The following is a 25,652-nucleotide window of genomic DNA, read 5'->3' as shown; positions in this document are numbered from 1 at the left end:
AAACAGTTTCAAGTTTTTAATTCCCAGGATGTTTTACAAGTATTAAATACAGAATCCACCCCACTCCCCAACATAATTTGAGTCCCTGTCATAAAAGTACTATTGCTGATTCTTTATATGTGAGAAGACAAAACGGCATAAACAATCTAGAAAAAACAACCTAGAAAATGGCTTAAGAGATTTTTTCAATTAAAATAATCATACTTTGGCATGGATGCAAATATGAATGCTTGAGAAAGACAAATGTTCCAGCAGTGGAGATACAAGGGTTTTTCACAATCAGGATGTAACCCTACTTCCCCAGCTTCATTTCCTGCCTGAGTAGCCATACACTCCAGTTACCTAATTTTTCATGCCTCTGTGCTTCTGCATATACTGCTTCTACTGCCAAGAATGCCTTTCTTCCTTTTCCCAAACTACCAAATCATACTGTTCTCCAGGACCAGCTTCAAAGTCACCTCAGTGTTGCCTTTCCTCATACCACTCTCCTCTACAACTACCTCTTCTGTGAGGTGTTTTGTTTTGTTTTTTTTCCTCTTAAACCTGACTCCTCCACTGGACTGAGACCTCCTTTTAAAATCTAATCTTTCAGTATGCTCCAGCACTCTGTATGGTGACTGGCACGCAGGAGATAAATGACTTTCTTCTGAGTAAAGATACTAAAGAGACTTTTACTGGCTGAGGCTTGGGAATACAGAAAATGGTAACTCTTTGGAAAATTCCACTTGAAGAAACCCAGAACTCTTTTTGAAAGTTCTTACTTTTTGTACAATATTTATTAAACACCTACTGTGTGTGTCATGTGCCATGAGTACTATTTCATACGTATTGTTGTTCAGTATTAAATCACAGCACTCCTATAAAATAGTTATGATTACTATTATCATTTTATAGCAAAGAATTTGCCTAAGGATGAAAAGCTAGTGAGTAAAATAGTTGGGATTAGAACCCTAGTCTCTCTAACTAAAAAAACCTGTGTTCTTAACCTCTATATTATTAGAAACAAACAAACAAACAGAAAGCTAAAAAGTAACATTAAAATGTACAAACTATTCAACATTTAGGGAAAACCATTTATTTAAAATTTTATTACTGATCCCAGTCTTTGTATGTTTATGCATTTTTCATTATTGTAGTAATGCAATTTTTCCTCTATTGCTTACATTTTTCTTTGAATTTACACAGGTCATATATATATAAATATCACATTTTTCTCTGAATTTACACAGGTCATATCTGTTACTTTACCATGACATTCCATTTAATAACTTAGTGGCTTGCTAAAAAGTTATCATGGTTAGGTGTAAAGAAGTTTGAAAAAAAATTCACTGAATTTCCTATCCAAATGAAATCACTATCTTGGTCAGACACAAGGCCTCTTTGATCCTAGATGTGAAGAAGATATTTTCTTCAGCTAGTTCACTCAATTTAGCAGCAAAATAATAAAGAAGAAAATGAGATATGTTTCTTTCCAACTGTAAAGTACTGAAGAAAGTTTTACTTACAGATAAAATGAAAAATAGGAAAAGGAAAGTTTTTCTAAGCAGTGAGAAATGTTTTCAGTTTTCTCATTTCATAAGGAAAATGGGAAGTAATTCTCACTACCTAGACTGATAAAAGGTAGGCGAACAATGACTTCCTTGCATTTTTAAGGTGCAATAACCTTAAGGTATTTCATTACTATAAATGTAGAAACTGAGGGACCAGAATACAAGATGATTGCCAAACAGGGTACTGAGATAGATTATGTTATATACACACACACACACACACACGTAAAAAAACAAAAAACCAAAAAAACCCCAATCCCAAAAAATGCGTGTGTGTTGTGTATATATATACACACACATACATATACATACACACATGTGAATAAAGTCCTAGATAACTGGTTTTAGAGAACTTAGTTATAATGGAGGTGATTTTGTTCTTTGAAGTTAGTCTATTTATATATCCATATGCCACAGGTGCTGCCCTACAAAGAAAACAAAGAAAAGAAAAACAAAAGCATATACTACAGTTTACATTATGATCAACTAAGATGAAACTAAGAACAGAAGAAAGGGTAGAAGGCATTCTTAAAAGAAAAGAATGTGTGAAAAGGAAGAATTAAAAAATGAATAGAAAATGTTCTGGCAAACTAAAGAACAGAAAGTGAGGAAGCTTGAGGAAGATATAGAAAGGACTTTAGGAGGGATTAAGAGGGCCTGAGAGAAATAAGAGATGAATAAAGAAACACAGACTAGAAGAAACTCAGTTAAATGCAATAAGGACATTTGTTTTATTCATCTTTGTATCCCAATTCTTAGCATACAGCTTAGCACATAGCACACACTCAATAACTGTTTATCAAACAAAACATTAAAGAGGAGAAAGAGTTGAAAAGTTGAATAAATATGGTTAAAAAAATCTATGGTTTCAATGGCTTATGGATTCAAAATGAGCAACTTAAACTCATTTCTTCTGGAGTTTAGCCAAGTTAACTGACTTTTTGGTTTTTGTTCTAAAAAAAACCCGGTTTGAACTAGATTATCTTTAGGGTCTTTTCCTTATTCTGGTGACCAAATATAGGTAAATGAAATCAAAGGAGGCTTCTTAGCTTAAATATTGCTTAAACTGAATCAGAGGTCAACAGATGCAATTTATGTATTTTTGTACAGTGAAAGCAAATCAGTCCCTTTTTTTGTTCACACGATACAAATCATCACTCAAAGAAACATCTGGATGGGTCTCAGTCAGTCAGAAGAGCAAGATACAGAAAGTAATTATAAATAGGCTTTTTTGCTCCAGTTTTTTTTCTGGTTAGTGTAATCTAATTGAAATGAGTAGGGTCTCTTACTCTAAGGATTTCTGTAACATATGAATAATACCAAATGATATCAGGACACTACATTACATAATACAGAAGGCTACTGCTAAGGAAGAAAAGGTGATTGTTTTTCCATTTTAAAAGTAATAGGATTCTTTTCAAAAGATAGTTTTTTTAAAAGGGGGACATTTTTACTAGAACAAGCATTTATTTCTCCATTTTTATGATAATTAGGAGAGTCTCAAAATATAAAGCAAAACAAGAAGATAAAAACATTAAAAGAAAATGTGGCTTCATGAAAGTGGAGAACACTTCCTGTGTAAAATTTTTGTAAATGGCACAGTTGTAATTAAAGGTAATAAAAAAATAATGGGAAGTGGTGCCATGAAAACAGGACAGGTTAATATAGTTTGAGTTGACTACAAAAGAAAATAAAAGAAACAGACTTTCCAGAGCCACTTCAAGGATGAACCTATGTAACTCTCTTGTCTTTATTTTATTTACACATACAAAAGTGTACACCATGTATCATCACAATTCAGAATATTTCAGAGTCAGAAGATTAGGAAAAGGAATGTTCCCTTCAGGTAAGGATTTCAAAGATTGGCAAAATACTAGCAAGCTTGCCTTGCAGTTTCTGAACCACACCCAGTCTGCACTTAAATATAGAATTTAGTTTCTGGAACTATTGGTCTTCTTAACCTTCACAGTCCAAGTACTCACTGAAAAAATTAAAAAGGAGAAAGGAAAGAGACTGAAACCAAAATCCAAGTACTAATAAACTGTCCTGGGAAGAATTCCAAAATGCAGTAAATACCAAAAGAATTAAATTACAGAAACCTCAAGCAACATTCTAGAAACACACTTTACAAACAGATTCATCTCTTCTACGCTGATTCTCCCAGGATGTACAAGACATTTATATAAAACGTATTTCTGTACTAGACCCATGTCTCTAATTCAGATTACACATTCAGACTATATAACATGCTAGGTTAATAGCAGTGACACCAAATTTAGAGCTAAGGTTTAATTTTGGCTTCTTATAGTACTGTGGTTGTGAAGTTATTTTTGCTTATAAAGAGGAACTTTTATCCTAAGGAACTATTTTTAGATGCTTAAATTTGGGGGAAAAAGACATTCTTTTTTTTTTTTTTGTCTTTTCTAGGGCCACACCTGCGGCATATGGAGGTTCCCAGGCTAGGGGTCTAATAAGAAAGAGACATTCTTAAGTTGAAAATTTTAATACCGATTCTTTGCCTGTTGGGGAGAATAATGTCAGTTAATTTTTTAAAGTTGTTTTAGAGATTGGCAAAGGTTAAAACAACAACCAAAAATGTTTTCTTTATAATTTCAGAGTGTTCTAGGCTTAAGTAATTTTGTCTTATAATAGGTCACTAAAGATGAACACGAAAAGAATCTAAGAGGAATAAAAAACATATTACAGGTGTAGTATTTCCATAAAGAAAAACTGCAGTAGTTTTAACTACAACACACACACACAGATACTCTTTTTGCCTTCATTTTCCTGAACATACCCAGATATAAAGTCATTAATTCAGCTACTCTGATGAAAAATAAAAGAAATAAGTAACCTATATACATAAATCTGGATCCCAAACAGATTCTTTATCATTATATTTTATTGCTCCTATCTGTCACAGCTAAGTGCTCTTATTTATTCCTATCTAGTCAAGACAGAAAGAGAAGTAACAACCTGGAGAAGGCTTCGAAACCTATAGAGGAGATTTGAAGGTTTCTTCCACCTTTCTCCCTTGAGATCAAAATAGGTTCAATAACCAGGTCTCACCTTTTTTGTCCCAAATATCCAAACACTCCAAAGACAGCTGTTTCCAAAACTAAAAGAATACCCAGTCTAAATGACAGAAAGAAAGGAAAGAGTCTATCAGAAGCTTTGCTTCTAGGACATAAAGGCTCCAAAACTTCTGACCACAAAATCTAAAGACTCTTCAGGTCTACTAGGTTCATCATTCTTAACCTCTTCACCCTCAAATGGATCCATTCTTTCTATTCCTTGCACTCTGCCTCACAACTGGTAAGTACTTTGTTGAATGAATGAACAAAGGGACAGTTAGATTTTCTGAATAAAAAAATCACACTTGACTCTTACATTATTTGTATGTGCAGGGACTCTAGACATATGATACAGATGATCTTTCAGCTTCTAACAATGCAAGGTAAACTACTTAAGGTAAGCCTAACTCAGTGTTAGCACATAACAGATGGCTCTATAAATAAATGGTTGAATGAATAAGTATTAGTCAAGCATCCCATTCTATCTTATCCATTAAAATCTAGTTGAGTCCCCTTTAAATAATAACACAAAAATCTTTTTAATTATGGAAAATTTCAAACCTACACAAGTATAATATACCCATAAACCCCCAGATACTTGGTATCCAGTTTCAACAAATATGAACCACTTTTCCAATTTATTTTCTCTTTCCCTCCTTACAATCTCCATATGCTCTTAAGCAAATGGAAGGTTGTATCATACATTAATGGCAGACTTAAGAGATAACAAAGGCCAAGTCTGTATATTAAAAACAATAAGTGTACACCCAAATAAAAATACATTCCTCTTAGTTAATAAGGAGACTCCATGGCTAGCACTGTCTAAAGGTCTACATGTGGCTAGGTCACTTATTAGCTTGGTGGCCCTGGGAAGGTATTCAATATTTTAGAGCCTTGGCTGCCTCATTAGAGAAAGGAGAAACTAGAACATAGAGAGGATTAAATGTGGAGGATAAATACATGTGAATAAACTCCTACTACTGTACTAAATAAGTGTTTCTTTTAAAAAACAGCTATACTGAGATAAAATTCATATCCCAAAATTCACCCATTTAAATTGTTCAATTCAGTAGCTTTTATGATATTCACAGACTTGTGTAAGCATTATCACAATCAACTTTAGAATTTTTACATCACTCCAAAAGCCAACCCAACACCCCTTAGCCTTTATCCTCCTCTTCAATACCCCTAAGCTCCCCAGCCCTAGGAAACCACGTGTTTACTTTCTGTCTCTACAGACTTCCTTATTCTGGATATTTCATATAAAGGGAATTAAACAACATTGTCCCTTGTGACAATAAATATTTCTGGAACCAAATATTTTGAAAGTCAAATATGCAATACAGACAATGTATGAGGTCAGAGAAGTAGAAAAGGCCAAAAAAAGAGGCAGACATATATATCAATCTACTGTAAGCCAGGCACTAAGATATGTGCCAGGGAATATTACTGAAGTGCTCTGGAGATGATCAGAGGCAGGAAAACAGTCTGTGTGTGTTACATGACAACAGGTGAGTAGTTAGTGAAATTCTCCTGAGTGCTTCACTTTCCTCACTTAAGAAAGCAGCTAGAATGAGGATGGGGTGTTTGCAAAGAGAACAAAGTGTGAATAACTATTTAGGAGAGTGGGAAAGAATGAACCAGGAAGGTATAGTAAGACTGTCTCGCAGAATTAAAGACCCATTTGAAGTTCATAGTCATGAACTTAAAATGAGAAAATCACGGACTTGGAGAATAGATTTGTGGTTGCCAAGGGGGAAAGGGAGGGAGTGGGAGGGACTGGGAGCTTGATGTAAACAGATGCAGAATGTTGCCTTTGGGATGGATTAGCAATGGGATCCTGCTGTGTAGCACTGGGAACTCTGTCTAGTCACTTATGATGGAACATGTAATGTGAGAAAAAAGAATGTATACATGTAAGTGTAACTGGGTTACCATGCTGTACAGTAGAAAAAATATATATATATAAATAAAAGATTAAAAAAAATAAAATGAGGTCAGAAGGGTTTTAGCTTTTTCTCCAGCCATATACAGCTGCAAAAATAAAGAAAAATGTAGAAACAGAAGAGATGGCTATGAACAGGGTCTATTCATACTCATGGCTTTAACTGTACCTACTGTACTGATGACTCCTAAACCTCCATTTCTAGTGCCAATGAAATCTCAGACAGAAATCTTTAGGTGACTTCATAGTCAAAGCTCTAAGTGAAAGGAATTTAAGTAGAAAAAGAAGATTTGTTCAATATTGCTTACAGCAAGGCATTTTACTATGTACTTTACATATTTTATCTCATATAACTCTCATAATTTTTCTCATAATAACCACCTTCATTTCACAGAAGACTAAAATTCCTGAAGATCAAGGTTCTAGATGGAACAATGAGGTTGCGTGTTGGATCCCTAGCCTTGCTCAGTGGATTAAGGATCCGGCATTACCATGAGCTGTGGCATAGGTCACAGATGCAGCTTGGATGTGGCGTTGCTGTGGCTATGGCATAGGCCAGCAGCTGTTGCTCCCATTCGACCCCTAGACTGGGAACCTCCATATGCTGTGTGGCCCTTAAAAATAAAAGCAAGATCTAGCTACCAGTCCACAGAAAATATATTATGTGAATTAAGAGGATGTACTTGGCAGAAACTAAAATGTGGGAAAATCAATAGAACAAAACACCTTGGCATCTTTAATAAATAAGAAAAGTGTATGTGTGTTTATGTCTGTGTATGTGTAAAAAACTGTTAAAATTAAGCCACTCAAGAGACCAAATAGAGTGTGTAAAAAATACATCTTTAATGAACGGGTAAGCGAATTAATGAATGCTAATTAGAAAGACCAATCATTATAAATAATAAGTTATTAAATCTTGTACTTTGAAAAAAGCAGGCCAGATATGGAAAAGAATACCAGAGCATAATAATTTTTTTTTTTTTGGACATACTGATGGCATGCCAGAAATTGAACCTGCCTACACCACAGCAGTGACAACACAAGATCCGTAACCTGCTGTGCCACCAGGGAACTCCCAAAAGCATAATAATTTAAATTTGTGAATTAGTGAAATATGTATTTGTTTCTATAACAGTCACAGGGAAAATTTTCTAAATATTTCCATGGACTTAAAGTTTGTTTTTAAATTTACATTTGTATTTTCCTTAAGACTTTGAGTAAAGAGAAAAATAAAAACAAATCAGTATGGGGCAAATATAACCATTACTTTTCTATTGGGGATGAGACACAGTTGCTGTTTATCAGAGCTGCCCAACAAAATTTTCTGCAATGACAGAAATGTTACATACCTTTGTTATCTAAAACTATAGTCAGTAACCATGCATGACTACTGGGCCCTTGAAATGTGGCTAGTGTGACTGAGGAATTAAATTTTAAATTTTATTTAACTTTAAATAATTTAAATCTAAATACATCAGACAGCACAGTTCTAGATGACTATAGTTCTCCTTTCTATCTGCAACATCTTCCCCATTTCTTTTGAGCTAATTATTTCCTATTATAATAAGTACTATGTACCTTTCTTTTCACAGATGTGTTACAGTTGCAATATTTTCTTGATTTGTGTGATTATTTCATTACCTTTTGTCTCTAACCTGACTCTCCAGGAGGGAATTGGCAATATTTTATTGTCACTACAGTGACAAGCAAATATTTATTAAGTAAATGTTATCAGATAATATGATGTAGTTGAGTTTTTGCGATATATGAACTTTACATTTCTCATACTTCTATGTGATTTGACCCAAAATTTAGATCCTCCTTTAACACACATATAATATACATACAAAAATAGAGAAAATGATATCACAAACCCGTAGGAAAACATCACCAAGCTACAGTAACTTACTGATACCACTGTTGTTTTATCCACATCTTTGCCTCTGCTTTTATGCCTTGTGTTATTCCAAAGACTATCCCAGATATCATTTCATCATATTTATTATACATTTCAGTACATATTTCTAAAAGATAAGAACTCTAATATTTTTTATAAATGTAGCACCATTTACATATAAGCAACCACTATAATAACAAATAAGAATCATCATTTATCCAGTCCGTGTTCAAATTTCCTCAATGGGCTGAAGATTTTTTTAAACACTTTGAAGAAACTGAGTTATTATCCTTAGGGTCTCCCACACCATGGATTTAGTTGACTTGAATCCCCATAGTTTTTTGTTTTTTTTTTTTTTGTCTTTTTGCCTTTTCTGGGGCTGCTCCCAGGGCATATGGAGGTTCCCAGGCTAAGGGTCTAATGGGAGCTGTAGCCACTGGCCTACACCAGAGCCACAGCAACGCGGGATCCAAGCCGTGTCTGCAACCTACACCACAGTTCACGGCAACGCCGGATCCTTAACCCACTGAGCAAGGCCAGGGATAGAACCCACAACCTCATGGTTCCTAGTCAGATTCGTTAACCACTGAGCCATGATGGGAACTCCCCCATAGTACTGCTTAATAGAACTTTGCTTCCTATTTCCTATAAATTTGGAGCAAGATCTAGAGTTTTAATTTGATTCAGCTTCTATTTTGTTATAAAGAATACTCTATAGGTGGTGCTGCCTAACATCCTCCAAGAGTATGTAATGCCTGGTTCTCTGACTTTTGGGGATATTAGCAGCCATTAATAATACCTGTCAGATCTATTACTTCATTAGGAGTTTGCAAAATGATGCTTCTCTAATTATATCACCCATTTTTCATTTATTAGTTAGAATTCTTCACTGGGGAAACTTTTTTGTTGTTAACTGGAGATTAAGTTCATTTGTACAAAGCAGGTTAAAGTCTCCGTGCTTTCCTTTTACCACTTTCAAATATTTAGTTCTTGAGGTGTGACCAATAACTTTTTAGTAGCATAAGTATACATGGATTTTTAATAAGTGTGATGTCTTCAATCTATTATAATTGTTATTACTAATGTTCAAGTTGTCCTCTTTATTTGGATAATGGGAATATCTCTTGATACTGCTCATCTATAATAGCCTTCTTGCTTTAATAAACACCTAGTCTCACCATGCATATTTCCTGCCCTAGGCCTGGAATCAAGGAGTGCTAATGGTACTTAAGATTACAACCTGGCGCCAGGCATGCAAACTTATACTAGGCTGATCATTGTCTATAGGCCCTTTGAGTGGGTAGAACTGGAAAATAACACCTGCACCCGCCCTTTTTTTCCAAGAGAATATATAACAAATTCATACTATTATTTATAATTCAAACTTAACATCAGAGGATTTCCCATCAAAATTATAGCTGACTTCTTAGCAGAAACTGGTAAGATGATCCTAAAATTCATATGGAAATGCAAGGGACCAATTAATAGCTAAAACAATCTTGAAAAAGAAGTGGAGGAGTTCCCGTCATGGTGTAGCAGAAATGAATCTAACTAGGAGCCATGAGGTTGCGGGTTCGATCCCTGGCCTCACTCAGTGGGTTAAGGATCTGGCGTTACCATGAGCTGTGGTGTAGGTCACAGACACAGCTTGGATCCAGCATTGCTGTGGCTGTGGTGTAGGCCAGCCGCTGTAGCTCCGACTCGACCCCTAGCCTGGGAATCTCCATGTGCTGTGGGTGCTGCCCTTAAAAAAAGGAAAAGAAGAAGAAAGCAGAGAATTCAAACTTCTAGATTTCAAAATTTACTACAAAGCAAGAGTAAACATGACAGTATAGTATGTTATAAGGATATTTATATATACATAAATGGAATAGATTGAGAGTCCAAAAATGCACCCGCACATTTATAGTCAATTGATTTTGACAAGCATGCCAAGACTATCAATAGGAAAAGAATAGTTTTCTTTTAATAGTGCTGGACAACTGGATAGTCACCTGGAAAATAATGATGTTGGGTCCCTATCTCACATCATACATAAAAATTAACTCCAAATGGAGGGGGGCAGACATCAGAAGTAAGAGAGGCTACAGCTCTATTATCTGCAAAAAGGTCACCACACCAAAAACCTATAAAAATGAAAAGACAGAGAACTAGAACTCAGATGAGGGAGAAAGGAAAAAAACCCAGAAAATTGACTAAGTGATGAGATTCTCAGCCTCCAGGAAAAAGACTTTAGACTGTTGATGCTGAAGATGATGCAAGACATTGGAAATAAACTGGAGGCAAAGATGGATAACTTACAGGAAACACTGACCAAAGAGATACAAGATATCAAACTTAAACAAGAAGAGATGCAAAATACAATAACTGAAATAAAAATTCACTAGAAGCAGCTAACAGCAGAATACAGGAGGCAGAAGAACGAATAAGTGAGGTGGAGGACAGATTAGTGGAAATTATGGATGTGGAACAGAAAAGAGAAAAAAGTTTGAAAACAAATGAAGAGAGTCTCAGAGAACTCTGGGACGACATTAAATGCACCAACATCCATATTATAGGGGTGCCAGAAGGAAAAGAGAGAGAAAAGGGGACAGAAAAAATATTCCAAGAGATAATAGCTGAAAACTTCCCTAACATGGGGAAGGAACCACTCACTCAAATCCAGGAAGCACAAAGAGTACCACATAAAATAAACCCAAGGAGGAACACACGGAAACACATATTAATCAAACTGACCAAAATTAAAGACAAAGAGAAAATCTTGAAAACAGCTAGGGAAAAGAAACAAATAACATACAAGGGAACCCCAAAAAGGTTATCAGCAGATTTTTCAGCAGAAACTCTGCAGGCCAGAAGGGAGTGGCATGATATACTTAATATGATGAAAGGAAAAACCTCCAACCAAGATTGCTCTACCCAGCAAGGCTCTCCTTCAGATTTGAAGGAGAAATCAAAACCTTCACAGATAAGCAAAAGCTGAGAGAATTCAGCAACACTAAACCAGCCTTACAACAAATACTAAAGGAACTTCTCTAGGCAGTAAAGAACAAGAGAAGAAGGAAAGGAAAAAGAGTAGCAAAAAACAAATCCAAAGCAATTAATACAATGGCAATAAGAACATACATATCAATAATTACCTTAAATGTTAATGGACTAAACACCCCAACCAAAAGACAGAGACTGGCTGAATGGATACAAAACAAGACCCATATATATGCTGTCTTCAAGAGACCCACTTCACTTCTAGGGACACATACAAATTGAAAGTGAGAGGATGGAAGAAAATATTTCATGCAAACGGAGATCAAAAGAAAGCTGGGGTAGCAATACTCGTATCAGACAAAACAGACTTTAAAATGAAGAGTATTTTAAGGGACAAAGAAGGACATTACATAATGATCAAAGGATCAATCCAAGAAGATATAACAATTTTAAATACCTACAAACCCAACATAGGTTCACCACAATATATAAGGCAACTACTAACAACCTTAAAAGGAGAAATTGATGATAACACAATCATAGTCAGGGGCTTTAACACCCCACTTACAGCAATGGACAGATCAACCAGCAAAAAATCAATAAGGAAACACAGGACCTGAATGAAGCATTAAACCAGATGGACTTAATAGATATTTATAGGACATTCCATCCAAAAGCAACAGAATACACATTCTTCTCAAGTGCACATGGAACATTCTCTAAGATTCATCACATCCTGGGCTACAAGTCCAACCGTGGTAACTAAGAAAATTGAAATCATTTCAAGCATCTTTTTTGACCACGATGCTATACGACTAGAAATCAACAACAGGGAAAAAACTGCAAAAAACACAAACACGTGGAGACTAAACAACATGCTACTAAACAACGAATGGATCACTGAAGAAATCAATGAGGAAATTAAAAAATACCTAGAAGCAAATGACAACAAAGATATGATACTCCAAAACCTTTGGGATGCAGCAAAAGCCGTTCTAAGAGAAAAGTTTATAGCAGTACAAGCCAACCTCAGGGAACAAGAAAAAGCTCAAATAAACAAGCTAACTTTACATCTAAAGCAGCTCGAGAGAGAAGAACAGACAAGACCTAAAGTTAGTAGAAGGAAAGAAATCATAAAAATCAGAGCAGAAATCAATGAAAAAAACAAAGAAAACCACAGAAAAGATCAAGGAAATGAAAAACTGGTTCTTTGAAAAGATCAACAAAATTGATAAACCCTTAGCCAGACTTATCAAGCAAAAAAGAGAGAGGTCTCAGAACAATAAAATTAGAAATGAAAAAGGAGAAGTAACAATGGACATCACAGAAATACAAACGATCATAAGAGACTACTATATGCAACTATATGCCAATAAAATGGAAAACCTAGAAAAAATGGACAAATTCTTAGAAAAGAACAATCTTCCAAGATTAAACCAAGATGAAATAGAAAAGATGAATGGACCCATCACAAGCACTGAAATTGAAACTGTGATTAAAAAACTTCCAACAAACAAAAGTCCAGGACCAGATGGCTTCACAGGCGAATTCTATCAAACATTTAGAGAAGAGCTAACACCTATCCTTCTGACACTATTTCAAAAAATTGCAGAGGAAGGGATACTCCCAAACTCATTCTATGAGGCCACCATTACCCTGATACCAAAACCAGAAAAAGATACCACAAAAAAAGAAAACTACAGGCAAATTTCACTGATGAACATCGATGCAAAAATCCTCAACAAAATACTAGCAAACCGCATCCAACAATACATTAAAAGGATTGTACATCATGATCAAGTGGGATTTATCCCAGGGATGCAAGGGTTCTTCAATATCCACAAATCCATCAGTGTGATACACCACATTAACAAACTGAAGAATAAAAACCAATCTCAATAGATGAGGAAAAAAGCCTTTGACAAAATCCAACACCCACTTCTGATAAAAAACCCTTCAGAAAGTGGGCATAACGAGAACCTACCTCAACATCATAAAGGCCATATATGACAAACCCACAGTGAACATCATTCTCAATGGTGAAAAGCTGAAAGAATTCCTGCTGAGATTAGGAACGAGACTAGGATGTCCGCTCTCGCCACTACTCTTCAACATAGTTTTGGAAGTCCTAGCCACGGCAATCAGAAACTAAAAGAAATAAAAGGAATCCAAATTGGAAAGGAAGAAGTAAAATTATCCCTATTTGCAGATGATATGATACTATACCTAAAGAATCCTAAAGACTCTACCAGAAAACTGTTAGAGCTCATCCATGACTTTGGCAAAGTTGCAGGATACAAAATTAATACGCAGAAATCGACGGCATTTCTACATTAAAAAAAATTCAACTCCAAATGGATCAAAGAATTAAATGTAGGAGTTAAAAAGTATAAAATTCTTAGAAAAAATGTAAGAATGAATCTTGGTGACTTTGATTTAGTCACAGCCTTCTTAGGTAACACAATAAAGGCACAAACAACAGAAAAAAAAATTAGACTTCATCAAAATTTAAAACTTGCAAGCTCCATCCAAAGGTCATCATCATGAATGTGAAGAGACCATCCACAGAATGGGAGAAAATATTTGCAACCTATGTATTTGATAAGGGACTTGTACCTAGAATACTTAAAGAAGTCTTACAATTCAGTATAAAAAGACAACAAAAATTTTCAAATGCGCAAAGGATCCAAACAGACATTACTCCAAGAAGATATACAAATAGCCAATAAATATGTGAAAAGATGCTCAACATCGTTAGTTGGGGAAATACAAATCCAAACCATAATGAGATTCTACTACACACACACTCTAGGAGAACTATAACCAATAAGACAGATAATAACAAGTGTTGGTGAGAAGCTGGAACTATCATATGGTGCTGGGTGGAATTTTAAATGGTGACCCTGTTTTAGAAAACATTTTGACTGCTCCTTAAATGGCTAAACACAGAGATACCATATAAGCCTGGAATTCCACTAGTGCACAAATTATGTGTATGGCAGCATTATTCATAATAGCTAAAAAGTAGAAACCCCAAATGTCCACCAACTGATAAATGAATAAATAAATTATGGCATATCCATATAATGGAGTTTTGTTTTGTTTTGTTTTGTCTTTGTCTTTTTAGGGCCATACCTGCAGCATAAGGGAGTTCCTAGGCTAGGGGTCAAATTGGAGCTATAGCTGCTGGCCTATGCCACAGCCACAGCAACTTATGGCTGAGCTACAATGGGGACTCCCATACAATGGAGTGTTATTTGGCAATAAAAATGAATGAAATACTGACACATGCTACAACATGAATGAATCTTGAAAACACTATTTTAAGTGAAAAAAGTGTCACAAAGTCCACATATTATATGATTCCATTCATAGGAAATGCCCAGAATAGGCAAATCCATACAGGGGTAAAGTAGACTAATGGTTACATAGGATTGGAGGGGTTGCGGGGTGTGAGTAAAAGGAGTGATCACTAGAGAGTACAAGAGATTTTGGGGGACTGGAGAGAAGATTCTAAAATTGACTGATGATTGGATTCGGAAGATGTGGTATATATACACAATGGACTACTACTCAGCCATAAAAAAGAATGACATAATGCCATTTGCAGCAACATGGATGGAACTAGAGAATCTCATCCTGAGTGAAATGGGCCAGAAAGACAAAAACACCATATGATATCACTTATAACTGGAATCTAATATGCAGCACAAATGAACATCTCCTCAGAAAAGAAAATCATGCACTTGGAGAAGAGACTTGTGGCTGCCTGATGGGAGGGGGAGGGAGTGGGAGGGATCGGGAGCTTGGGCTTATCAGACACAACTTAGAATAGATTTACAAGGAGATCCTGCTGAATAGCATTGAGAACTTTGTCTACTCATGTTGCAACAGAACACAGAGTGGGGAAAAAAATGTAATTGTAATGTATACATGTAAGGATAACTTGATCCCCTTGCTGTACAGTGGGAAAATAAAAAAATAAAATAAAATAAAATAAACAAATAAATAAATAAAATTGACTGTGGTGATCAATGGTTACATAACTGTATATATACTAAAAAACACTGAATTTACACTTTAATTAGGTGAATTTTATTTTAATAAGGCTGTTATTAAAAGAATAAATTCTAGGTACATTTCTGTTTCTATGCATACATATATACAAGATTACAATGTTTAACTTAATTCTTTTGATTTTATGTCTGTATCTCTTTTACACTGAAAACCTTGGTTCCTAAAAACACTGATATGATTATCTGTTTCATCTATATCTACATCTGTATCTATACAAGTAGAAATGGCACCTGAATAACAATATTAATATTACCAAAATGAGTAATAACAATAAGCTTTTTTTCAGTTCTTTTTATTCCTAAGCTGTAATCCACCAAGGAAGCATAGTCAAAATACTGTGTTGTACAATGGAATACCACTCAGCCATAAAAAAGAACAAAATAATGCCATTTGCAGCAACATGGATGGAACTAGAGACTCTCATACTGAGTGAAGTAAGTCAGAAAGAGAAAGACAAATACCATATGATATCACTTATATCTGGAATCTAATATACAGCACAAATGAACCTCTCCACAGAAAAGAAATCATGGACTTGGAGAATAGACTTGTAGTTGCCAAGGGGGGGGGGAATGGATTGGGAGCTTGGGGTTAATAGATGTAGACTATTGCCTTTGGAATGGATAAGCAATGAGATCCTGCTGTGTAGCACTGAGAACTATGTCTAGTCACATATGATAGACCATGATGTGAGAAAAAAGAATGTATACATGTTATGTGTACCTGGGTCACCATGCTATACAGTAGAAAATTGACAGAACATTGTAAACCAGCTCTAATGGAAAAAAATAAAAATCAGTATATAAGAGAAAATACTGTGTTGTAAAGTTATTTGATATAGTTTTTGAGTGTTGTGTCATCAAATTATTCAGTTAGGCTTGTTTCATTTTAGTTATTTTTTTAGGGATCACCATTTCCCCCCATTTCAATTTAATTTTGTTTTATAATTATGTTTAAATATTTACATGGCTACAATATCAAAGCAAGGTTTATTCAAGTCTAGCTTCTATCCTTGTCCCTATCAATCTGTTTTTTTCTCTTTTCCTATTGGTAACCATTTTATTTATTTTATCTCTTCTGAAACTAACACAATATTGTAAGTTAAATTTACTCCAATAAAATTAAATTTTAAAAATTGTTATAAAAATTCTTAGAAGTAAAAACAAAAATAAATGAATGGGACCTAAACAAACTTAAAGCTTTTGCACAGCAAAGGAAACCCTAAAAAACCCAAAAAGACAACCTACAGAATGGGAGAAATAATTGCAAACAATGCAACTGACATGGGCTTAATCTCCAAAATATACAAACAATTCATACAACTCAACAACAAAAAAACTAAACAACCCAATCAAAAAATGGGCAGAAGTCCTAAATAGACATGTCTCTAAAGAAGACATATGGATGACCATTAGGCACATGAAAAGATGCTCAATATCAGTGATTACTAAAGAAATCAAAACCAAAACTATAGTGAGGTACCACCTTACACCAGTCAGAATGGTCATCATTAATAAGTCTATAAATAACAAATACTGGGGAGGGTGTGGAGAAAAGGGAACTCTCCTACACTGTTGGTGGGAATGTAAATTGGTACAACCACTATGGAAAACAGTATGGAGTTTCCTCAGAAAACTAAAAATATAATTAACGTATAACCAGTAATCCCACTTCTGGGCATATATCCAGACAAAACTAAATTAAAAAAGATACATGCACCCCTATGTTCACAGCAGCACTATTCACAATAGTAAAGACATGGAAACAACCTAAATGCCCACTGACAAATGAATGGATAAAGAAGACCTGGTATATATGCACAATGAAAATACTACTCAGCCACAAAAAAGAACGAAATAATCACATTCACAGGGATATGGACACAATTAGAGATTATCATACTAAGTGAAATCAGGACGATAAATACCATATGATATCACTTATACGTGGAATCTAAAATATGGCACAAATGAACCTTTCCACAGAACAAAAACAGACTCATGGACATAGAGAACAGACATGTTGTTGTGAAGGGGGAAGGAGAGGAGGTAGGATGGACTGCGAGTTTGGGTTTAGTAGACACAAACTATTACATTTAGAATGGATAAGCAATGAGGTCCTACTGTACACAGCACAGGAAACTATATGCAATCTCTTGGGATATATATGTATAAATGAGTCACTCTGCTGTACAGCAGAAATTGGCACAACATTGTAAATCAAATGTACTTTAATAAAAAAGAACAAAAATATTAAGCAAATATATAAACATATAAATGATAGCATACTATATATATTTGATAGTCTTTTTAAACATTATATCAAGATCATTGTATACAGAGAAGTATTCATTCCAACAGCTGCAAAAATGCAAAAAAAAGGCTTTCAAATATTTAATAGCAATACTACAGATAGTCACAGTATGATTTTTATTCTATGAAAAGGAAAATTCTTTCTTTTTTTTCAGCTGCATAGCACTTCATTAGAGCTGGATATCCAACATATGGATGTACTATATACTTTATTCATCTAGCCCACCAACAGACATATTGGTTGAATTCAGAATTTTGATATTATTATAGTATATAATATCAAAAAAGATAAGGCTGCTATCTTTCCGTATTTTTGCCAGTGTATCTTTGGGATAATTTTCTAGAGGTGGGAATGCTGAGTCAAAGGGCAAAACCACGGCTAATTTTCCCTGATATTGCCAAATTCCTCTCCATGGAAACTTCCATTTTGCATTATCACAAGCAATGCATGAGAGTGCACATTTCTCTACAGCCCAATCAACTGAAAATGTGGAATTTCTCGATTTTTGTCCATGTGATAGGAGAATAGTAGGTATCTCAGTAAAATTTTAACTTCTCTTACTATGAGTTAAACCAAACAATATTCTCATATGTTTAAAGACCATTTACATTTGTTTTTTCTGTTATCTTTAGTTTATTCTTCCTAAGAGTTGTTGATAGTCTACCTCTTTTAAAACTTCTTTATATGTCAGTGACAATAGTAAGTGGCAAATATTTTTCAAAAATTTTTTTTTTTACTTTGCTCACAGTTTTTTCTGCCCCCAATTTTTCTTATAATTTATGTAAGCATACTCCTTTTGGATTTTGAGTTATAAGAAAAATTTTATCATTTCTGGGATATGGAGGAATCATTCATGTTTTCTTCTATTATTTATATGGATTCACTTTTTTGATTAATTTGAAATTTATTTATTTGGGTGATAAACTTATCTTGGAATAATTTTTGACTTGTATTTGAGGAAGGACAGTATTTTGTTGGCTTTACAGTCTGTGCACCTGTATTTATTCAATCTAGGAAAAAGATATCATGAAATGCTCTGAGGTTAGGGAATTTTTTTTTTTTTTTGGCTGTACCTATGGTATGCAAAAGTTCCCAAGCCACAGCAGTGACGATGCTGAATCCTTAACTGCTACTTCGCCAGGGAACTACTAGGGAATTTTATACTCCATATTAAAAAATAAAGTTCCATTTTCACAGAATGAAAATGGAACCTGTACTATTGTTATTAAATACTCTGAAAGGCTTTTTACATTTTGCAACTACGGCAATAAACTACATATTTCTTACTAGCTGTGCCAGGGAAGATAAAATTAATCCGAAGATAACCAATTCCTAGATTAAAGACACATTAATTAATATTAAGGTTAAAAGTGAAAATTAAGGTTAAATGGGAGCCTTACTCGGGATCAGTGCTCAATATCTTAAGTGAAATTTAATCAGTGTGATTTTGTGGCTAGTTCTTGTTGTCTTGGAAAAAAAAAGAAAGACCTGCAAAGCCTTCAATGCTTAATTCTGAAAGTCTATTAGCAGTATCACATATCAACACTAATGTTAGCTATTTTTAAATTAATCCTTCCTCACACTGACCTTATATGATAAATGTATACTGGTATCTTCATGAAAAAATAGCTGAATCAGTAGCACGATTAGTACTTATGTCAACTAGAAACTAATACTATAGCTTATCCTGTTACCCAGAGGAAAATGTACAATATTGGAAATAATTTAAATTAGATATTATTTAAATGCATGTCTATTATGTAGTAAGTTCTGAACAAATCTCTTAAAAGAATCAAAATTTCTAAATGAGAAAAATACAGCAGATTGTAAATATGAGATCTCTAGAACAACAAAGTTTCACTCTGTTTTTTGTTTTTGTTTCTTTGCTTTTTAGGGCTGCACCCACGGCGTATGGAAGTTCCCTGGCTAGGGGTTGAATCAGAGCTACAGGTGCTGACCTACACCACAGTCACAGCCGAGCAGTGTCTTCGACCTACACCATAGCTCATGGCAACGCAGAATCCGGAATCCACTGAGCAAGGCCAGGGATCAAACCTGTATCTTCATGGATCCTAGTGGTTCGTTAACCACTGAGCCATGAAGGGAACTCCCCACTCTTTCATTTTAACCACTCAAGCTTATAAGGAATTTTTATTCAATAAATGGCTTCTATTCTGATCTATAATAACAAGAGTGAGAAAGGAACAGATGATAACATCACTGGATATCTATAGTCTCATTTTGCCTATTGAATCTAACATTCTTCTTGAGCAAGGCTTTTAATTTCGACTTTATCTCATATACAAGAAAATATGTCCTGCATTCAGCACTTAGTCTCCCTCTCTTTCAGGTAGTGAAGCTAATGAGCTGGGAAATAATGAGGAAATGGGCAGGAAGAGATACGACAAAAGCCCCAGATGACATGTAAGTCATTACTGACTGTGGAAAACCTTCATTTTATTTATTTACTTATTTATTTTATTTTAGAAATATTTTATTTTATTTTATTTTAGAAATATTTATGTTTTTAGCATTTCCAATCTTTTAAAATAAATTTATTGGGGTATAATTTAGGTTTTCAGTGTTGTGTTAGTTTCAAGTATACAGCAAAGTGATATATATCACTGATACACAAACACACACACACATCTCCATTCTTTTTCAGACTCTTTTCCCATGTAGGTTTTACAAAATATTGAGTAGAGTTCCCTGTGCTATATAGTAGGTCCTTGTTAGTTATCTATTTTATATATAGTAGTGCGTAATGTTAATCTCCAACTCCTAACCTATCCCTTCATTTTATTTTATTTATTTATTTTATTTTTTCCTTTTTGGCTGCGCCCATGGCATGTGGAAATTCCTGGGCCAGAGGTCAAACCAGTGCTGCAGCAGTGACCAGAGCCACAGCAGTGACAATGCTGTGCCACCAGGGGAACTCCTATCCCTTTATTTTAGAGATAAGGAAGCTAAAGCTCAGAGTTTGTGACCTAAACAGTTATATAAGTGGTTAATGACAATGCCAAAATCAGGCTTCAGGTCTTCTAACTCTCAGTCAAATGTTCTTTCCATTGAATATACCATTGAATTGGTAGATTAGGTAAGTGGAAAAAGAAATGTAAAGTTGGCTCAATGTAAATATGCTTCTGTACCAGCTTAGAAGTTAAATATAGTTGTAAACATTCAATTCCACTCTTTTCCATTATTGAAGTTATTGAGAAATCACAATATTCAAGCTCAACCGTTTTCACCTCTACCTAATATATTTTTTATATTTAATCTTCAGAAGTAAATACTTTTCTAACAGAAAATTATTACTTTATTGCATATAAAACTCCCCATCAAAACAATATTCTGTAAATTACTTATAGGTAGGAAACTAAAAAGATAATTGCACTATAGGATCCACTCTAAATATACTGAACATTTCATAGCCACATTTAATTAATGTATATGATTTCAAATGGGAAGACAGAAGCTAAGGTCAAATTCAAGTTTAAAAAATACCAAGTACCTACTATGGATCAGGTACAGGTGCTAGAGTCAGAGGATAAGAAATCAAAGCCACAAACAAGTACTCCTAACCTGTGAGGCTAAGCTTATTCATGCCATACTCCTTATCAAAGAAAGCTAATTTTCAGTGGCCTCCTACACAGTTATTCAATTTTTTTGTTTTATGAAAATAAGGCTTCAAAGAGTTTTTCTAAAATATAACATAAAGATCTAAACCCAAAAAAATCCTTCTAAAGTTTCTTAAATTACTAAGGACACTATTAAATTATATTGACAGATGTTAATTCTAGTTTTTATGAATTCTCAATGATTGTCTTATTTCAACAATACAGTATTTATAAAAGTCTAAAGTACTTTTAGAGATAGAACCTAGATCTCAAATTACTTGTTTGAAATGAAAAATATCCAAATCTATCCAAAGTTTCTCTTCTTAAGTTTGGGCGATTGCTCCTAGGAAAAGGAGACATGTACCTTTCCATGACGGCCAGGCACTCCTTTCTCCAGGTAAATCGACTCCCTCGTCGTAGTCGGAAGGTACCAGATGTGGCTGAGACTGGGGGAGGCGTTTGTCTCCATTCCGGGTCCTCTATTGGAATGGGGGCTGGTCTCATACTTAGTGTGGCCCCTGAAATGAATAAGATGTTTTGTGCAAATATCTTGCAATTTACTAAAACCAATATGACAAATCATATCATGAAAAAAGAGTAAACTTCTACCCCTCCACTGAAACTTGCAGGCCCAATATTTTGATATTTATATTTTTTAAAAGTTATTTGACCAAAATAAAAATCCAAAGAGACAAAAACTCTTCCCTAAAATGTCCATCATTAATTTAAGTTTATAATTTGTCTTTTATCTTTGTTTATGTCAATCTTCAGAATAAAGCCCCTATCTTTAGGGGGATAGGGAAGTACAGTCTTCGGTCAGTGGCAACTTAAAATCAGAGTATCTTCCACTGAAAAATCTCTCTTGAAATTCCCAATTGACAGCTTTAATCTTCATCTGAACAATGCATCCTGTATGTTCAGAACCTTTCATTATCATTCAAAAGACTTCTTACTGTTGAGAAAATGGAGCCTTTTAAAGAATGTATGTATGCAGGTAGGAAATGAATTTAAAATAACATTAACTGTAGTAAAGTCCTTTTTAAAAAGTCAAATATATCATTAAAAAGATATTTGATATGTTTTTATTCTATTAACTAAATCGGATCTCCATAAGTTAACTGCCTGTTAATGCTATACTATTTTTTACCTCCAAACATAAAAAAACCAATGGGAAAAAATGTATAATAAAGACATTTTACTAATTCCTTGACGAGCCTTTTCTCAACCTGAACTGGTGCTAATGCATGTATGTATATATTTTTCTTCATAATAGGAATTATACTTTATTTATTGTATGTTAAATTAACACTGTGGTTAGTTAATATTTGTTGATCTTCCCTTAATAGCTACATCTTTATATGTACTGTCTCTTTATATGTACAGATGTCCAAAATTTTAATCAATACTGATTTTCCACTCCAAACCTGTTATACTGCAGTCTCTTCCATCTGAGTAAACAGCATCCCTTTTCTTCAAATTGCTGAGCTCAAAAATCTCAGATTCAACTTTGACTTTGCTATTTCTCCCACATACCATATATATGTCTAATCCATAGGCAAATCCTGTCAATTTTATCTTCCAAATAGATCCAGAATCAGACCAAATTATATTACCTTCACTACTACCACTTTAGAGTAAGACAACATGATCTCTCCCAAGCATAACTTCCTGGGAGAGGTTCCAAGGATGGCCCTTCACAAGGTCACACCTCCTGGTCATCATGCCGTTTTATCTGGACTGGTCCTGTGACATGTTTTGATAACAAAATGGAAATGGAGGCTAGGTCATAAGAAGCTTTGCAGCTTCTGACTAGAGCTATTGCAACTAACCAGATTAGAATGTAGAATACCACCATGGTGTCTGTGTTGCTGCTCTGGCTCTTGAATCACTTGCTCAGGAGAAAACAGGCCACCAAAGTTGTAACAATACTCAGGAAGCCAATGGTGAGGCCCATGTGGAGGACCTGATAACTCTGGCCATTAGGCTGTAAGGCCTGCTAATACTCACAGAAGTGACCTTAGACTCAGACTGTCCTGTCCTGGTGACCACAGCCCTGGCTGACAGGGTGACTACAACCTCATGAGAACTCTGAGCCAGAACTACCTTAGCTAAGTTGCTCCTAAATTCTTGACCCATAGAAACTGCAAGATAATAAATGCTTGTTGTTTTCAACTGCTAAACAGTGGAGTAATTTATTGCACAATAATAAAGTAATATAAGACATCACAATCATCTCCAGTTGTTTATTTCTCCAATTCCCCAACATACTGAGTATTCTAAGTGTTACTAATTATTTGCATTTATAAATTTGGCAGGCAAAAAATTTCTCTTCAGTATAAAGATTTAACTATTCAATATAAAGATTTAACTATTAGTAAGAATGAGCATTTACTGACCATTATATCTTTTCTTGTGAATTTATATCTTTTGCTCTTTTTTCTTTTGTTATTCCTCTTATTGCTGTGTAAAATTGCTAGTCACATAGACTGCAACTATTTTTTTCCCTGTCATTCATTTTTTTTAATTTATGGTGTGCTCTGTAATCTTGATTTTGATATAAATCAAAACTGTTAATCTGTTCTTATATGGTTAATGCATTTCACATTATTTAGAATAATGATGTAAATATTTGACTTCTTTCTCAAATGGGCAAATAAGTCACCACACAAACCATAAGAGACCACTGGCTTAAAACATGTGGCACACTCTGGCCTGATGCCATAGTTTAAATAAAGTTTTACTGGCACCTAGCCACACTCATTCATTTACATATTGCCTCTTTTTTTGTACTATAATGGCAGAATTGAATAACTGTAACAGAGACCACACAGCTTAAAACATTTACTATCTGGCCCTTTACAGGAAGAGTTTGCTGACTTCTCATTTAAAAAATTCCAGGCCTACACACTGAGACACTAAACTGAAACACTTCTTTAGATAGTTCAGCAACAAGGGTTTCATTCTGCCAAAATATTGGCAATTAGGTCTAGGCCCAATAAAAAGCTAACAAAGTTTAGATGTAAGTGAACTATGAGGTTACAGGGTTTCAAAGTCTTTGCTTTGGTACTTTATTTTTTTTGGTTAATAATTACTCTTTTTTGTAAAGTTTTATTGAAGTATAGTTGATTTACAATGTTGTGATAATTCCTGCTGTACAACAGAGTGATCCAATTATATATATATATATATATACACACATCCACTCTTTTTCAGATTCTTTTCCCATATAGATTATCACAGAATATTGGGTAGAGCTGCCTGTGCTATAGAGCAGGTCCCCACTGGCCACTCATTCCATACACCACAGTGTGCATATACCAATCCCAAATCCCCATTGCACCTCTCCCTCCCACCAGTTCCATTTGGTAACCATAAGTTTGTTTTCAAAGTCTGTGACTCTGTTTTTATTCTGCAAATAAGTAAATACAAGCAGGATTTACAGTATATTGAGGCTCTGGAATCTAAATTAGATTATATAAACTTTGTTCTACAGCCATGATAAACGGTCTAAAATGGAGCCAAACTTGCTACCATGACTGATAAAGACAGAGGTAGAAATGAACTGGGTAAGGCACCAGGCCCTCTCATCCAAGGTCTGGCTCTGGTAAAAGGATAGAGAGTTTCAGGGCTTCTGTGGTCGAAGATGAGAAATAGGTCAATGAATTGCAACATGTGCGCCATATCTGTAACTACAGCATGCTTTCTTAGAGTGATAAATGGGCACACATAAAAGAAAGAATACAAAGAATCTTAATTGAATCATAAGGGTGAAGGAAATAAGCCAACTGTTAATAATGGTTCTTTCCTGGTATAAGGGTTTACTGATAATATACCCATGCTTCTTTATAATATCCTGTATTGTCCAGGTTTTTTATAAAAAGGAAACTTAGGAGTTCCCGTCATGGCGCAATGGTTAATGAATCCGACTAGGAACCACGAGGTTGCAGGTTCGATCCCTGGCCTTGCTCGATGGGTTGAGGATCCAGCGTTGCCGTGAGCTGTAGTGTAGGTTGCAGACTCAGCTCGGATCCCGCGTTGTTGCGGCTGTGGTGTAGGCTGGCAGCTACAGCTCTGATTGGACCCCTAGCCTGGGAACCTCCATATGCCGCAGGAGTGGCTCTAGAAATGGCAAAAAGGAAAAAAGGAAAAAAAAAAAAAAGGAAACTTAAATGAAATAAAATTGCTCAGAAAGGAAAA

The 25,652-nt window shown here is 34.8% G+C and overlaps 1 protein-coding gene and 1 long non-coding RNA gene across 13 annotated transcripts in view; both read right to left on the bottom strand.

Moving 5' to 3' along the window:
• HMBOX1 (homeobox containing 1) overlaps positions 1-25,652 on the bottom strand; it is a 191,264-nt gene that overhangs the window by 23,309 nt on the left and 142,303 nt on the right. For all 12 annotated transcript variants that reach the window (XM_005670463.4, XM_005670458.4, XM_084997787.1 and 9 more), the window contains exon 6: positions 21,820-21,973. In XM_005670463.4, coding sequence (XP_005670520.1) covers positions 21,820-21,973 — 154 coding nt within the window. The remainder of the gene's footprint in view (positions 1-21,819; positions 21,974-25,652) is intronic.
• Positions 8,121-16,249, bottom strand: LOC146396480 (uncharacterized). Its single transcript, XR_014828448.1, has 2 exons — positions 10,084-16,249; positions 8,121-8,992 (listed from the first exon to the last, which is right to left on the bottom strand). It is a non-coding gene; the product is annotated as an uncharacterized LOC146396480 (long non-coding RNA).

This window comes from Sus scrofa, chromosome 14 (assembly GCF_054392235.1).
Source record: "Sus scrofa isolate SSC_HxYL_T2T_F1_AM1 chromosome 14, Sscrofa_HxYL_maternal_Yorkshire_Landrace_v2.0, whole genome shotgun sequence".
NCBI classification, from domain to species: Eukaryota; Metazoa; Chordata; class Mammalia; order Artiodactyla; family Suidae; genus Sus; species Sus scrofa.
This window is presented reverse-complemented; position numbering and strand designations above follow the sequence as displayed.